Source organism: Aulonocara sp. 'chitande type north' Nkhata Bay, linkage group LG11 (genome assembly GCF_057382095.1).
Source record: "Aulonocara sp. 'chitande type north' Nkhata Bay isolate Kocher_YH1m ecotype deep benthic linkage group LG11, A_spYH_male_GT1.1, whole genome shotgun sequence".
NCBI classification, from domain to species: domain Eukaryota; kingdom Metazoa; phylum Chordata; class Actinopteri; order Cichliformes; family Cichlidae; genus Aulonocara; species Aulonocara sp. 'chitande type north' Nkhata Bay.
The window spans coordinates 20,944,880-20,960,799 of NC_141354.1; the positions used below are offsets into that span (position 1 = coordinate 20,944,880).

The window sequence follows — 15,920 nt, forward strand, 5'->3', positions numbered from 1 at the left end:
CGTGACATTTACGCTGTCAGGCAAGTAAACATCGTCCAAACACAACCTTGTATAAAACGCTCAGTCATCCGCTTTAGTGGAGTAATACGGATGGAAAACAAACAACCAAATAAAAGCTTTGTGATGAGCTACATGAAAACAGTATTTGCTCCCTTTGTCGTTTTTTTTTAAGTCTAACTTGCATGTTTCAGATCCTCAAACAAATTTTGATACTAAGACCATGCAAGTAAATACAAAATGCATGTTTAACTGATGATTTCATTGGCAGCAAGAAATGCAATCAAGCGTTTATGACTCTTTTATATCACCATAGAGGAGTTTTGGCCCTCTCTTTAAAGAATTGCTGCAGAAAGTGCTTAAGCATGAAGGGCTGGTTCAAAGTCATATCAAAGCATCAAAGTCCAGACAGTGACTAGGCCAATCAGACTTGCTGTTTCCGATTATTGCCCGATCATAACTCAAATGCCTTTGATCTTCAGGGCACGAAATGATTCCTTTAGGATCTTTTGGGAGAGAGCAGAATTCATTGTTCATGAATACTGGAAGTTCTCCAGGTGCTAAAGTAGTAAAACAGTCCCATATCATCAAGCTACCACCACCACCACCACCACGTATGACTGTTGCTATGATGTTGTTTTTATGAAATGTTGTTGAGGTTTCTGTCAGATGTAATGGGATTTGAACCTTCCAAAAACTCCAAATTTGTCTCAACGGTTGACAGAACATTTTCACAAAAGTCTTGGAGATATTCAAGATGTTTTTTGGGAGGGTTTTTGGTCAGCTGTGGTTTTTGCCTCGGAACTCTTTTTCCCACTTGATGAACGATCAATCATTGACCTTAACTGAGGCAAACTCCTGAACTCCCGAACGAGCTGCTGATGTACTTTTGGATTAATTTTGGCAAGTAGTTGGCTACATATGGCCCATAGACTCTAATGAGTTTGCGACTCCTGTTATAAGGCCACTGAACACACTTAAAGAGTGTGAGAAACCCATTGAAAACATAATATAGGTTTTCAAAACTTAATTAATATTCATTTGTTTTGAAATAATGAATAATTGGTTTTATTTATAATATCTTGTTCATCTAGTCTTACTAGTCATACTAGTATTTAGTACTAATATTTATTTTATACAATCAAAGGAAAAATATCAGAAACTGCTTGGTTCCACAGTTTATCAGTACTTCAAATTTAGCTAACATAGGTTATCAGGTCATTTTCATCTAGTGTACCTTGAACCTGTCAAGTCACAGTAATCTATACACCAGCACTTAAATTGGCGCACTTAGACACTAAAGAGGCGCCATGCGCTGTAATAACTGTTAAAATTTGTGGTCAGCAGCCGCGATCAGACAGGAATACAATCCCATTTTCACTTTGATTTATTTGTTGTTTTGTCAGCTATACTTTCATGTCAGTCCTGATAAACGTTTACAAATGTATCATTACTGGCAGTAAATTTCTACTACAGATAAAATTTCTACTACAGATAATAGTGTTTCTATATTTCTATAACTGACAACAGTGACAGTGCACGCTATCGTAGAATGAACAACACTGATAGGCAGATAGATGCAAGTCGATCTTTATTGTCAGTTATCTCATTGTCAGATTTTAAGGTGTTGCAGAAACAGCTGTGGTGGTCTCGGCCGAATCCTCTGCTTTATACTGCAACAAAAAATATTAAAACAAGGACAATTTAAAAACTTTATTGTATATTTCGCAAATGACATTAATGTGTTATAGTGCATTTTGGCTATGAAAAGTCCTGCAGGGTATTAAAAGTAATCACATTTCCTGCATTTTACTGATGTATTCTTTTACTAATGCATCTAGTTTGCCTCCATCCTTTAAAGAACTAATATGTATTGAAATGTTGGTTCTATAACCTTCAACAGGATTTAACATTTAACCGTTAAGTTTTTTTCTTCTTTACTGCTGAAGTTTTATTATCTGCTATATAGCCAAACTGCTTATCTGTCAAGGGTTGTAGTTCAAAATGAAAATAGAAAAGCATTTTTAGATAGACTGTGACACAGATGCAGTAAATAAACTAACAGAACTTTGACTCCGAAACAGAGCGACAGATAAAGATAGGTTTTACATTTACAAGCGGTGAGGAAAAGTGCTTCCCATACCTGTATGTCTATGTAACGTTCAATCCACTGAAGCAATTCAGTTACTCTGCTGTAGACGCCTGGTTTATTAGGCCGTGCGCATCCCTCTCCCCAACTCACCACGCCTGCCAGCTTCCAATCCCCTTTAGATGTCTTACACACAAGTGGTCCACCACTGTCTCCCTTAAGAGAAAATCATTTCACAAACAAAATTTGTGAACATCAAATGGGAGAAACACAACTCTTGATAGATTGTAAAGTATATTGTAAAAGTATATAGATTGTAAAATATATTTTATATTCTTCATGAACCTGTGCTAGGTTTGTGGAGAGGAGATTTCATCTCTGTGGGTGTGTACCTGGCAAGAGTCAACCCCTCCAGCCATGCTCCCAGCGCAAATCATTCGAGGAGTTATGAAGAGACCATAGACACTCAAGTCGTAGCAGATGGATTGAGCTATTACCTTAACATGAGCCTGCCTTAACTCTTCTGACACATAGCCTGACAGAAAATGAAATGAAAAAATCAGCAGCAAAAAGTGAATGAAAATAAGTAGAAAGGGTTACTTGAAGGTGACTAGTGGAAATGTTACACAGTTCAAAAGATAATGAATGATTACACTTATATATTTTTTTTTATCTAGTAATTAAGTCTAACGTCTTAGCTTCAATGAGGATACTGTACTGACAAATATGGCTCTTTAAAAAGTTTTTGCCCTACAGTTTCCAACTCTGAAACTATGATTGTGAGTTTTTGAAGCTATTTGAAGCTCCAACTTAAATTATACTTGCGTTATCAAATCACTTTCTTTTAGCTCAGTTGTTAAGATCACAAACTGTAGCAAAAGTATCTGTCTTTCAGTGCAGTGCACCTGTGTTTTCATTTACGTATCCCCAGCCTGTGATCCAGCAGTCTGATCCATCAGGAAAGGACTCGGTTGGACTGGGTAAACAGACCGGTCGGACCCCACCTACAAAGAGCAGCAGTAAAGTGATAAAGGTTAGCTCTCTCTCGTGGTTATGAAATCACATATTTCCTTTTTCCTCCCACCCACGTTTATGATTGTAATACATGTTTTTCTCTTGACTTAAAAGTAAGTTTCACTTCTGACGATTTTGATTTTGTTAGGTGTTTAGTTCGTTCTTTCTTTATTGTTTTAAGTTTTGGTAAAAATTAAATATTTGTTTTGGCAATATGACAGCGATTGCAATGATTAGTGCAGTGATGTAAGTGCCCCTAATCTCCCCCTCAAGCCCAAAAGGGATTACACTTCTTGATCTGTCCTGATCTTAATCATAATAAAATTTAAATGTGCATCAAGTCACATTAAGTTCTTTTCATGATTCAAATGTAAGTAAATACAGTTATAAAAAGAGACAGTGAAACATTGTCTGTTTGTCTTGTGTGACATAAATTTGGCTAGTTTACATACATTCAACAAGTTACTAGACTCCAGCATTCATTCAGCGTAAAGAAAAACAAATGATGTGGATTTCGTTGCCCTGATGAATGATAGTGCAATCCGTCTCTTACTTACTCGTCATGTCCATGTCAATTATGGTGCGCAGCAGTCCCACGTCATAGTCATTGTGCATAACTTTAAAGCCAGGGTGGTAGAGGATCTGCAGTGCCCTGTAGTGTTGCCCCAGAGAGTTGTGTGCAATGCTTACAGTGCCTGCCACAACCGTCCAGTCAGCTACTTGAAGCATGTTATTACTGCAGAAGAGTGACAGAAAAGTTAGTAGATAGAGTTCGGTTTAAGAAGCGGTGTGTGTGCCCACTAATTTTCACAGTTTTGTTTTTCAATGGTTTTTCATAATATCATACAACCTCCAGCATTATTACAATCACGGTTTAGGCCTCAGCCATCGCCAAATTACATGTATTTCTATTTTCACTTTAGCCTTGCAAACATTAGGAGCTGCTTTTGGTTTGTAGTTGTGCTCAAAAAATCCGCACCCATTGCTCATAATCCAAGATGAACACTCACGGGGAACAGAGAGCTCCATCTGTGATGTGATCACATCACAGATGGAGCTCTGCTCTGCTGCAGAAGGTGCAAAAAGGTGCAAAAAGTTTTTACTTCACCCTTTACCTGCTTTTGACTTGAACATAACAGGAACACGGTGTTACCTCGGACTGAGCAGGTGGTCGTGACTACAGCCTTTGCTAACTGACTGTACCAGTAACTGAACTCGTAAACACTTCTTTCTTGTCATTCCTCGTGTCTCTCTTACTCAACAAAGCAGTGTGCTGCAGTGATCACCCAACGAGGAGAGATGATGGCACCACCACAGACGTGTCTTCCCCTCCACTGCATGCTGACTTGCCAGGCCCACTCGTTCTTTGTAGCTAAGGTTCCTCCAACAATACGCTGACCATTGCTGACCAGAACTGAGCAGTCTGGATATGAGATGAAGAACACGAAATCAAGCAAACAGACAATGAGTGCAAAAAAAAAATGCAAAAGCTCTTTTTGAAAAAAAAATAAGATGACCATAAAGGTGGTTTAATTAATTTTAAGAATATAAGGTGTTTAATGTGAGAAATTATTATGGTAATATTCTACTAAAACCTTTTCCATGAAAAGACTTAGAAAAGCACAGCCATAATTGCCAGATGCTTGATGGATATGTAAGTAACATCTTTTGTTTGAGAGATGAGCAGTAAATTGGAGTGGCAGTGAAGATTGCCATCCTTGGAGCTTTGGAGACAAAATACATTAGTTACTATGAAATTTAAATTCTTTACCTGCAGTCATATTTCCTGTCTGGTTCACTGGATTCTTGGACAGAACGGGCCTCTGGGTTGGGACAGTGCAGCTCCCTTTCCCACCACAGAGAGGAGGTGATTCACCCACCTCAGAGGGAAACAGCAAGAACTTAACTAATTTGAAGAGAGAGAAAAAACATTCAGATGACACAGTACAATGTCTCAAGTGGGTAGTGAAACATTAACATTAAAAACTCCTCACACTGAGATCAGTCTTAATAGCTGCTGGTTTCAAATTTGGAACCTCAGCAAACCATTTTACTCTATCTTTGCATTTTGGTTTCACTTTTTCCAACAATGTAATTTATTTCCCAGAAGGAGGCTTCATAGAGGATTTAATAACTGGCATAGTGAATGTTCAGAACTAATTAACTTGGGTTTTTTTTCTCATTTCATTTGTATTTAATCGTAATCAGAGACACCTATTATGTATGCTCACTGATGTGTTACAGAAAGCAGTAAGGCTGAATGACATAACTGGGTGTTTTATTACAATTATTATACTAAAGTGGCATATTATGATGTAGAACATTCTAAGTTTTTGATTCTTTTTGCATCTGGCAAAAAGTCTGCAGACTTAGATTTTCTTTTTGCAATATTAGTGGTAACTGCATGATGAGAAGGTTTGTTTCTTAACCTCCTAAGACCCAAAATATTCTACTGCATGCATTTTTAATTTCTCTTTGATATTTGGGTATATTGGAGCCCGATGAATGTAAAAACAAAAAATTACCAGATTTTTTTCAATCTTATTTTTGTTTTTAAGAAAAATAAGAGCCACATATGAGGATATTCGTTTAAAATTTTGATAGAACAGTAGCAGTATAATGTCCTCGTAAAAGGATATCAGGCCCTTGTAGAGCAAAATTGAGTATTTTAGTCTAAATAACCCAAAATGTGATGTCCACATATGTGGACGTCAGGTCCTAGGAGGTTAAACACTAGAATTCAACGTGCTATTGATGTACTGGAGGTACCTTGCTTTTCAGAGTGGGTTACCTAAAAGAGCAGAAGCGATAATCACTTTTATAGTGACAAAGATTCCCACAAACATTAACAGGTCACGAGATGTACAGGCATGGGATCTTGCATCTGCAAACAAACAAGAAATAACAAGAAATATTAAAACTTTGCAAGGAGCTCTGAGCTCCAAGACATCCTGTCTTCATCATCTTTATTAATTGACTGGGACAGTTGTAGTAAACCAAACTAACTGTGAGGTTTTATCATATCATCATACTTTGACAAATGTGTGAATTTTGGAGATCCCTTTTAGATTTTAGATAGGTGCAGTTTAGGTGAGAACAAGCCAAAGATGATAACCGTGCACATTTTCTTAACAATTTATCCAAATGAGAGCTGTAGGGGGCTGGAGTCTATATTAGCTATCACAGGGTGAAAGGCAGGCCACCAGTCTATCACAGGGTTAACTCAGAAATACGATTTAAGAAACACCAGTTAGCTTTGGAAGTGTTTGGACTGTAAGAGGCAGCTGGAGGAAACCCATGCAGCCACAGGGAGAACGCGCAAACTCCACCCAGAACCTGCCAGTGGATTCAAATGCAGGATCTTTTTGCTGTGAGGCAACAGTGCCACCATATGTTAATAAGCTATCTGGTGCCATTTGGCTATTATGCAAAACTACTCTCTGTAATTTGAGTTGTATTGTTATTGTGAACAAACAACCATCATCATTAAACATTTATTGAAATGTTGGTTCAGCCAGTCGAATTTGTTTTACTTGTCTTACATGTGTAAATTCTTCTGTGTGTAACTTAATGTAGTGATGCATAAAGGTCGAGGATAGAAAACACTTGTGCTCAAAGCTGTGATTATAGGTTTGAACATACGGCAAACAGGTGGTGTAACCATATGTTTTGGCTACATTTACAGTATTTAGCAGTTAAACTATTTATAGTTTATTATTTAAGTGTGATATAAACCTTAAACCAGTTGTCAAGGGCGATCAGTGTGAAGGTGAATATGCATCTCTGGGACAAAAGTTCTGCTCAGACAAAATCCTGAGGACAGAACACATCCATAATATGTAAAGCGTGAGTTGCATGAAATATAAGTAAGGCAAAAAAAACCCCAACAACTTTGAAATCAATTTTGTGTTTCACTGATACAGTCAAGATGGATTACTACTAGTGAAATGTGAAAACCTCTAAGCTGCGTTCGCATCGACAGGGGAACAAATGGTAACGTTTTGGCAACAAAATCATGAACTCCAGTAGATAATTTATGCTTTTTCTCCAAAGGAACTATTTTCTTGTTTCATCTATATAACACTGCAATGCTGCCTACTGTGGTGTATTTGTAATACTATGATGACGGCACAGTGTAAAAAATAGAGACTGAAAAAGTCTGCCACAAGTTTTTTCGCTTAAATTAAAATGGAAGAGAATGGAGAAGCTGATAAGCTGAGCTTATCTTCAACTATGCCTGCCTGAAGGTGAGACAAATGAGAAACTGAAACCAAAGCGATGAATTCTTTATAATTCTTTGCGAATCATGATCAGATAAAAGGATCAGCTGATGGAGTAGGAAAAAGAGGCAACGAGCTGTTTAACATGCTGCATGGTACTCTGATATGTCATTTTTATTTCTAAAGTTTAATTGCAAGAACTTGTTGCATTATATATTTACAGCCTTGCCAAACGCTAATGACAGATAGCATAGATGCAGAAATAATTAGTCATCGATACAACTGACAGTATCAGTGACAAATATGAAGCAGATTTAAAATTACAAATGAATTTTCTTTTATGTTTATTCTTATTATTTCTTTTATTATTTTCTTTGCTTTTTTTCTTTCTTTTCTTTTCTTGTCCTGCTTTCTATTTGCCAAAGGCAGTCCAAGAGAAAAGTTCCAGTCACCGCAGTAGGAGACCTTTAAACTATTTCATGCACAATGGCACCAAGGCAACTTTGAGGTCAAAAAGTGATAAAGAAAAAAGATTGCACAGGAGCAATAGCTCACATGTTATTACTGAGGATCTAAACAGCTGCCTCAGCAGTCTGTGTGTTAGAAAATCTATGTATCTCATCAAAGTTATAGTAAATTGCCAAATGACTGTGGATAGAAGCGGGTGCTGAAGTGAGAGGGGTTCAGAGTATGCAAGAAGAAATTTCAGATGTGTTTGTCTTCAATCAATCCTCAAAGGCTAAGAGATTTGACTATTTACCACAGAAATATAAGTGAAGATTGATTAAACATTAATTAATTACCAGTGCACTGGTAATTAAATATCTCAATTACAATGACTAAGTCATCTTTTGGGATTCACACACTTTGCTAATAATATTTGATTTAAATCAGTTTTCTCCCATAAAACAAAAAGTTACACCTCACCTGTAAATAGCATCTAACACAAGTACTGTTGATTGCATCAATGTAAAGCTGGATCATTCAGTTTCATTTTGAAAATATATGCTTATCTAACTTTTAGGTTTAACGCTAACTGCTGGAGGTTATGGACAATGCTGGACATCCTCTGCACACGGTCGTAAATAATCAGAGGAGCCTACTCAGGGACAGGTTGCTTCTCCCAAAGTCAAGAACCAACAGACCTAAAAACTCCTTTGTCCCACATGCCATCACACTGTTTAACTCCTCGTTGGGGGGAGAGAGGGAGGGGAAACTGAGCTGTAGTGCTTTTTTTCACTGTGCAATATTCGCTATATTTTTTCTTATATTCGACTGTGCAATAATCACCCTGCAATAGACTCACTCAAATGTGCAATCCACTGGTATTCCTATTTATCCCTATTATATATTCTGTATTTATATATGTGTATATGTGTATATATGGCATATTTATGCTTATATCCTTACTCTCATTCCCCTTTATTGTATCTGTAACATGCAACTTCTGCTACTGGAAACTGAATTTCCCGGAGGAACCCACCGAAGGGATTAATAAAGTTTCATCTAATCTAAATGGGTACAGTATAAATGGGTACTTCTAAAATGCCAAACCTTTCCGTATCTGACATGGTGGTATTTTTGTAAAATCTTTGTGTAAATTTTTCTAAAATGCTTTCAGGATTTTAGGAACAGTTTGTTGCCAATTTACAGCCTCCTGTGAACAAAAGAAACTCCATAAAGTAATTTTTTTTAAGCTTGTGGAAGGAATACACTGGCCTACACAGAACCCCGATTCCTGATACAACCACATACATTTCACTATAAGTGTACTTCTGATCCTGTGTCAGCTGGGCTCAAAGATCTTATGAAATGCTTTCTCAGAAAAGGAGAGGCTGTTACAGCAACAGATAAAGCCTGCTGCACCCCAAGTTTATAGACTGCATGTAACTCCAACGGTTCGCACTTATAGAAATGTTATTTATGAGCAAAGCATGTTGGCCCCATGTTTCAAAGTGTGATTTTTCCTGGCACATTATCAAAACTGTACATTGAAGTAACACCTTCAATTATTACCATACCTGGGACTCCATCATGTAGCTCTTTTGGAAACATGATACCTATTGATGTGTCCTGCAGTGGACCTCCATCTGTTTGAATCCTCTGCTGAACTTCTTGAGGATTATCACTACAAGGAGCCGCTGACGTCACATTTTTTTGATCTTGGGCTTCTGAGGACACTGAACTAGAAAGTGATGCTTCAAGAGGTTGCAGCTTTGGGGTCTCATCAGAAAAGGGCAGATCTTCTGGATGTGGGTTTCCATTAGTTGTGGGTTTATACTGGGGTATGAATGTGAGGACTGTAGAAGGAACCAAAGACGATATACTCAATACATCATGACTGATTGGACTTTGAAAAGATGTTGATGCCCAGTGCTGAGGCGATAAAAAGTTTGGTGCGTTTGCTTGATGACAAGAGCTGGTGCTGTCTTTCTGAGCCATACTTTTTAGGTTTTGTTGCCAACAAACACAGAAACCTTGGCTAGAACCTGCAAAATTAACAAAGTTATGACAAAACGTGAGCTTCCAACAATGCATCTGTAAGAAATACTCTGACATTCTGATGGATTTTGACTGCTAGAATTGACACATAATATAACGTATATTAAGTTTACAATGGGCAATTATTGACCTAAGAACTACCGAAATGCAGGCATGGTGCGAGAAAAATACTAATGAATCCATGGAAAAGTTATTCAAAGTTATTCAAAATGCAAAGTAAGATAATAGCACTCTCAAAAATTAGTTATATTAAAAAATATGAGTGGATACAACTTTTCTGTGATAAACGTGTGCAAGAAAAGACACCCGTTACCCGCATTGTTCATAACACAACAACTTCTGTGACTTCCTTGTGTGTCAGTCTCATCAACATTTTCAAGAGCGCTCACCTGAAGGTCACCCATGGAGATTTGCATGTATTGGCTTCATTTGTATGCATGGGATTATTTATCCACGCGCCTCCTCCACTTATTAAACCGGCTTGTACCACAGCCAGGAAAAGAAATGCATCACCGTTAGTGACAAGACTCAGGTGCCTGCTGGCTCCTATGCATCTTTAATCCAAAGATCTCCTAAAGCCTACTGTGAATCCATCCTCTTCAGCTCAGGCAGGTTACAGTTTGTCACTCGCGCTCTTGTGATTCTGCAGCTCACCTCGTCCTCCCACTTAATCCTTTCATTGTGTCACACCCTTCAGCACCTTTCTCCTTCTCCTTCCTCTCCTCTTCCTACTTCTCCAACTCAGGTTTTTCCTCTAGACAGAGCAGGCGAGGCTGCAGCAGTCAGGCCAGTAACAGATATGTTGTTGCTGGCAGTCTATGAAATATGCATGGGGATAATTGTGCGCTTAGGTCAGAGTTTAACAACAGAAGATAATCTACATCATACCAATGAGCCTCTTCCACTCACAAGTAGGCCACTGTGTGAGTACAGACACAAAAACATAGTTCAGTTTCATGCAGATGAAGTAGATATGTATCTAAGAATAAAGGTCCCATTATGAATCTGAAGAAGCAGGATTGTTTCTGTGTGTCTTTTTGTGGTCACTCTTTTCAGTGGTATTTTGTTCATACTATCAAATTACAGCACGAGAGGGCGCAGAGTGGCGGCAGTGACAACTGACCCGTCGTAGTGTTACCTCACCTGTTCTAGGTTACAGTGACTTTACTTCTGGGAGCAAACATGGAACATCGGCATTGGACACGTAGACACATAATGCCTCAGCCAATCATCAGGCTTGAATGTTTCTCTAAAGAGAGGTAACGACTGCACAGTCATGCCATACAAAGTAATAGTTTAGAGTAAAAAAGCAAAAATTCAAAATTCAAATAATAACTCTGCCGCCGTGGTTTTAATTGTATCAGTCTCAAAGATTTCAATGTGTGCATGTAAATGGAGAATCTGCCTCACATAGAAAAGTTAGTGATCTATAAGGATCATGAATATCAGTTCCGTCTGGACTGACATGTTTGACATATTTTGTGGCTACCTTAGAAAAAACAGAAACAATTTGTAAATTCAAAATATAGACCCTACAAAATTCCATCCTCTTGAGATATCTTGTTTCTGTGTTATTTAGCTGAGCAAACTGTCACTGCTTTCTCTACTATTGGATAGAGGTGGGAATCACCATACAACTCGCGATACGATATTATCACAATACTTAACGCACGATACGATATTATTGCGATTTTTAAAAATATTTTGCGATATTTAAATTCTGCACATAAAGGTAAACTTTATCAATATTCATTTTATCTAATATCAAAGTCTCACACTCAGTCTTTCTCTCATTTCAGTCAGTTTTATTGTTGACAAACTGAACGGTTTGTATTACAGTCTAGTCCAACTTAACTGAATGCAACCATCTGGTACAATTATAGCTATTCTGAACTATGCAATATGAAAACTATGCAGCCCATTCAGCAACTGAAGAATTTGAAAGTAAATTAAAAAAAAATATAATTTTACATTAAATAAAAAAGTTCTAAACTTAATTAAAATTAAACATGTCTTAAATTAAAATAAGTAAACTGTCATGTTTATTGCTGCCAAAAAAAACAGTTAAACACATTTGGACAGTGAAGGAATGTCAGGATTCTTGCTCAGAAAAAGGATCAACATGCTCTGAAGTCAACATGCTCTGACTCCAGAGCATGTTGACTTCAGAGAAAAAATTGTTTGTAACAAAATATCGATTTCTGCTGTCCCTGTATCGATACATTATTAGCAAACAAAATATCACGATACTACACAGTATCGATTTTTTCCCCCACCCCTACTATTGGAGCAAATATTGTGATTTTATTTTTTCATCAACTGTTCTATGTAATGTTTCATGGTTTGGTACTACTTAGAAGCATTTGCTTCTTGTAAATAGTTGGAGTAGTTTTATTGTAGTTTTTTGAGGAGCTGCCTGCTCATGAGACTGACAGGATGCATAAATAAATAAAGCACACACACTTTGTTTGTTTCTGCATTCCCGCATCGCCTTATTTACTCCATACAACTCGCACCAATCTCAGCTTGTCAAACAGACACAGCTCTGCCAGCTTCACCTCCCTGAGGTATCAGTCAGAAGAGGAGTGAAGGAACTCGTGTTTGCCATCTTGGCAGTGGCCCTCGAGGTACAGCAGCATTTTCAACTTAACAGTATCATTTTTTTATCCAGTGAAGAAAGAGACATCAGCTATTTAAATGACTGAATGGCAGAGTTACTGTCAGGAAGCTACAAGTCAAACACAGAGTGTGTTAAACTTCGGTTTGTTTTTCTATCACAGCCAAACTTTGACAATTTGGATCTTGAAGCATTTCTTTTATTAACTACACGTAATTGCAGAGATACATGTATTTGTCATTTGTTTTCTAAATTTCCTACATCAAACACTGAAAATATTCACACAATGGATTTTCCTTCTTGGTATTATTGATTTAAAGGAACAGGATTGACTTGCACTACAGCACAGGTTATGCAAATTATTGTTTAAAGAGTTTGATATTTTGATTGGAGGTGGATGGGAAGACTGATGTGACTGTCGCTTCCACTTGGTAAAAACTACTAAAAGGCTAAAGAGCCAAAGCTGTAAGCTGGAGTTACAGTGGAGGTAATAATAAATTGTTCCCCTGCTTTCAGTGAACAGGGGTCGTGGACTGCACACCAACTATCAGCAGCCTACAATGCAGCCTTAAGAGCTGGTCCCAGGTTAATCTAAATGAGTAGTCCTGTTGCCTTGAACTAAAGCAGTCATGAAAATGAGTCACTATAATTAGCGGGCTATCAGAAGAATTCACAATATCCTATTTCAGGCCAGGTAACCTGCAGAGATTTCAGAAAGTTATGAACCAAGAAATAGTTCATGCATGAACCTCCCTGAAAAAACTTTGTGGTGTTCAGAAGTGCTGGAAAGCAGACTGATTTAATCTTTTTCACATCCTTTGACCCTTAGCACAAAGAACAACATGCATATTTCTTAAAATATCAAATGGTCCATTCATTTTCTTGATCATTTGTCCAGTTTGGGGTTTCACAACATGGCACACCTTAGACAGATTACAAGTGTATCACAGGGCCAACACAGAGAGACTGACCATGTTGACATTTACTCCTCCCAATTTAGAATCACCAGTTAATCTAACATGCATGTCTCTGGACTGTAGTCGGAAGCTTGGGTACCTGGAGGGAGTCCACCCAGGCACAGTGAAAACATACAAATTTCATACCAAATGGCCCCAGATGGCTGATGGAGTCCTGTCTCACTACACAAGACTTTACACAGTCACCATCCCTGTGACACTGACACAGGATGTAAGTTGTACTTTACAATCAAGTAGGGAAAGGACTGGCCTATACAGTGGAAGTGATTGTATTTTTTTGCACTGTAATTTGACAAAAAAGTATATTTTTCCATTGCATAAGATGGTAGTGATTTTAAAACAACACAAGTAATGGATGAAAATGATTTTTATTTGATTATTTGTACATCCCACAAAACTTTAAAGCAAAGTCTACAACACTCACCTTTACATTTATAAACAACTTATTTAGAGAAAGACCTGTACATATTAAAATGCATGAAAGCTGTCTTGACTGTTACTGCTCAGTCACCAAATCAATAATTGTTACACAATGCAATGGGGATTTTTTTTAAAAGACGTATGAAACATTATTGATCATTGGCTGTCAGAGTTTTAAGCTGTACGCAAGCTGTTTTTCCCCCTTTCCCCTGACTTATTCCAGTCCTCTGGGAAAGACAAGCACATGTAAACTGATAAGGTGCTTTTTGTCAGTGATACAAGAAAATACAAGTACGACTTAAGTCTTCCAGTAAATTGGAAAAACAGTCACGTTTCTTGGAGTCCAACTTACACTAAGTTTTTGAGTCAAGCTGCTGCTCTGAGATTCCCGGTCCTCAGTAATTCTCTTGACAAGCGTATTATCTGTACAACGCAGCACACGTCTTCTTTTCTTTGAATATCTCCCGCTTGTTTGTGTTTTGTGCACCTGTCTTCTACTTGTCACACGCTTTTTTGTGATTGCCTCCTAGTTTCTTTCTTCAGTCTTGTGTAAGCTATTTGTTACATTTCTCTTGTCATTCACTTTCTGAAAAGTTTGTCCCACTTCGACTTATCAGCTGTCCACTCTTTTGTCTCACTTCCCATCTCTGCACATCAAACCTGCCACACACTTCTTTATCTTTGCTTCTTACTCAGCTCTTTCTCACCTCAGAACTCAAATTGATGTCAGGCGTTTTTATTTTTTTTATTTTTGGACAACTGACACCTCTCATCCTTTTGGACTAGCAGTGCAGGATCTTGATGAAGGCTTTGCGAAATTCAATGTTGAAAGTGGTGTATATGACAGGGTTGACGGCACTGTTGAGGTATCCCAGCCAGGTAACGGCGCTGTACAGGGAGGGTGAGATGCAGCAGCTTCTGCAGTGGGCCTTCAGTACATGGGTCAGAAAGAAAGGCAGCCAGCAGATAATGAACACACCTTTGAAAGAAAGACAAGACGGGGGTTATGTCTTTGTGTGTCACAGAAATCATTCAAGGATGTAATTTATTAAATATCTTGTCTACTTGTACATTTGTAGTTTGCACACCCTCATAAAACCACTGAGTCAGTAAATACACAGACAGAGGATATCATCTATCCCAGTTTCAGAGTCAGAACTGCCAAATGTCATAAATCACACAACAAAAATGAGCTTGGTGAGAAAAATACAACCAAGTCAGAAGTCATAAATAATAAAGGCCATAAAAACTGCTGCTGTGAATGCTAACATTCATCACTGTTTCTCCAACTGACATAAGGAAAACTTGCTCCAAATTTACATTTAAAATCTTTCATCTGGAGAAATCAAATTATTTTCAGTTATTCAGAATAAAGCCCTCGGGACACATTTCATCTAGATTTTTCTTCATTCTGCCAAAGGTGATTGCATTTCCTTTTGTGATACAGAACTGGCTCAAGGGAATTATTGTACAGTAAACATCTACAGTCACCTTTTATGTATTAAAAAACATTTCATGATTGCTGGTTTTAACCCATATTTTTGGTTTAATTTTTATTTAGTCTTTTATTGCTCTCTGTATGCAATCTCAGCAAACTTGTGAAAATACCTAAATAAGATGAAGGCATCTGAGCAAATGTGATGATACATGGGACAAGCTACAATCAGCTAGGAGTACCCTCTCCCGTGGAGCCATCTCAGGAGACAGACACCTCTGCTTTTAAAGATAAGACAAGAAACTTTCCCTTTTCATAAAGTTTATAGTTAAAGCTGGATTAAATATCCATGAACGTTCCTTTAGTTATGCTGCTATAGGTTTAGACTGCTGCGGGACTTAATGTGATGCATGAGCACTTCTTCCACTCTCACTTTTCACTCTCCACAAGTTTATATACCAGCACACACACATAGACCAAAAAAGACAACAAACATGCAACAGGACAAAGCATGGAGACAAAGAACAAAGAAATATCATTAATCAATGTCATCATATGTTTGTCTAATCACTCTCATGTTTTGTGTTTTGTCCTGTTTCTCTGTGTTTTACTTTTTCTCTTCTCATTAACCTCCGTCACTTGATTGATG

The 15,920-nt window shown here is 37.7% G+C and overlaps 2 protein-coding genes across 3 annotated transcripts in view; both read right to left on the reverse strand.

Moving 5' to 3' along the window:
* Nucleotides 1-1,506: 1,506 nt before the first annotated feature.
* Nucleotides 1,507-9,762, reverse strand: LOC147318881 (transmembrane protease serine 3). Its single transcript, XM_086309787.1, has 9 exons — nucleotides 9,342-9,762; nucleotides 5,892-5,984; nucleotides 4,872-5,006; nucleotides 4,358-4,523; nucleotides 3,658-3,836; nucleotides 2,992-3,090; nucleotides 2,479-2,621; nucleotides 2,141-2,302; nucleotides 1,507-1,670 (listed from the first exon to the last, which is right to left on the reverse strand). The coding sequence occupies exons 1-9, from the start codon at nucleotides 9,760-9,762 to the stop codon at nucleotides 1,617-1,619; spliced, it is 1,452 nt and encodes a 483-aa protein (XP_086165913.1). The 3' UTR covers nucleotides 1,507-1,616.
* A 4,009-nt stretch (nucleotides 9,763-13,771) lies between these two features.
* The window catches only part of drd2l (dopamine receptor D2 like), a 28,158-nt gene continuing 26,009 nt past the window's right edge, over nucleotides 13,772-15,920 (reverse strand). For both annotated transcript variants that reach the window (XM_086311052.1, XM_086311050.1), the window contains one exon: nucleotides 13,772-14,815. In XM_086311052.1, coding sequence (XP_086167178.1) covers nucleotides 14,619-14,815 — 197 coding nt within the window. In that variant the 3' untranslated portion in view covers nucleotides 13,772-14,618. The remainder of the gene's footprint in view (nucleotides 14,816-15,920) is intronic.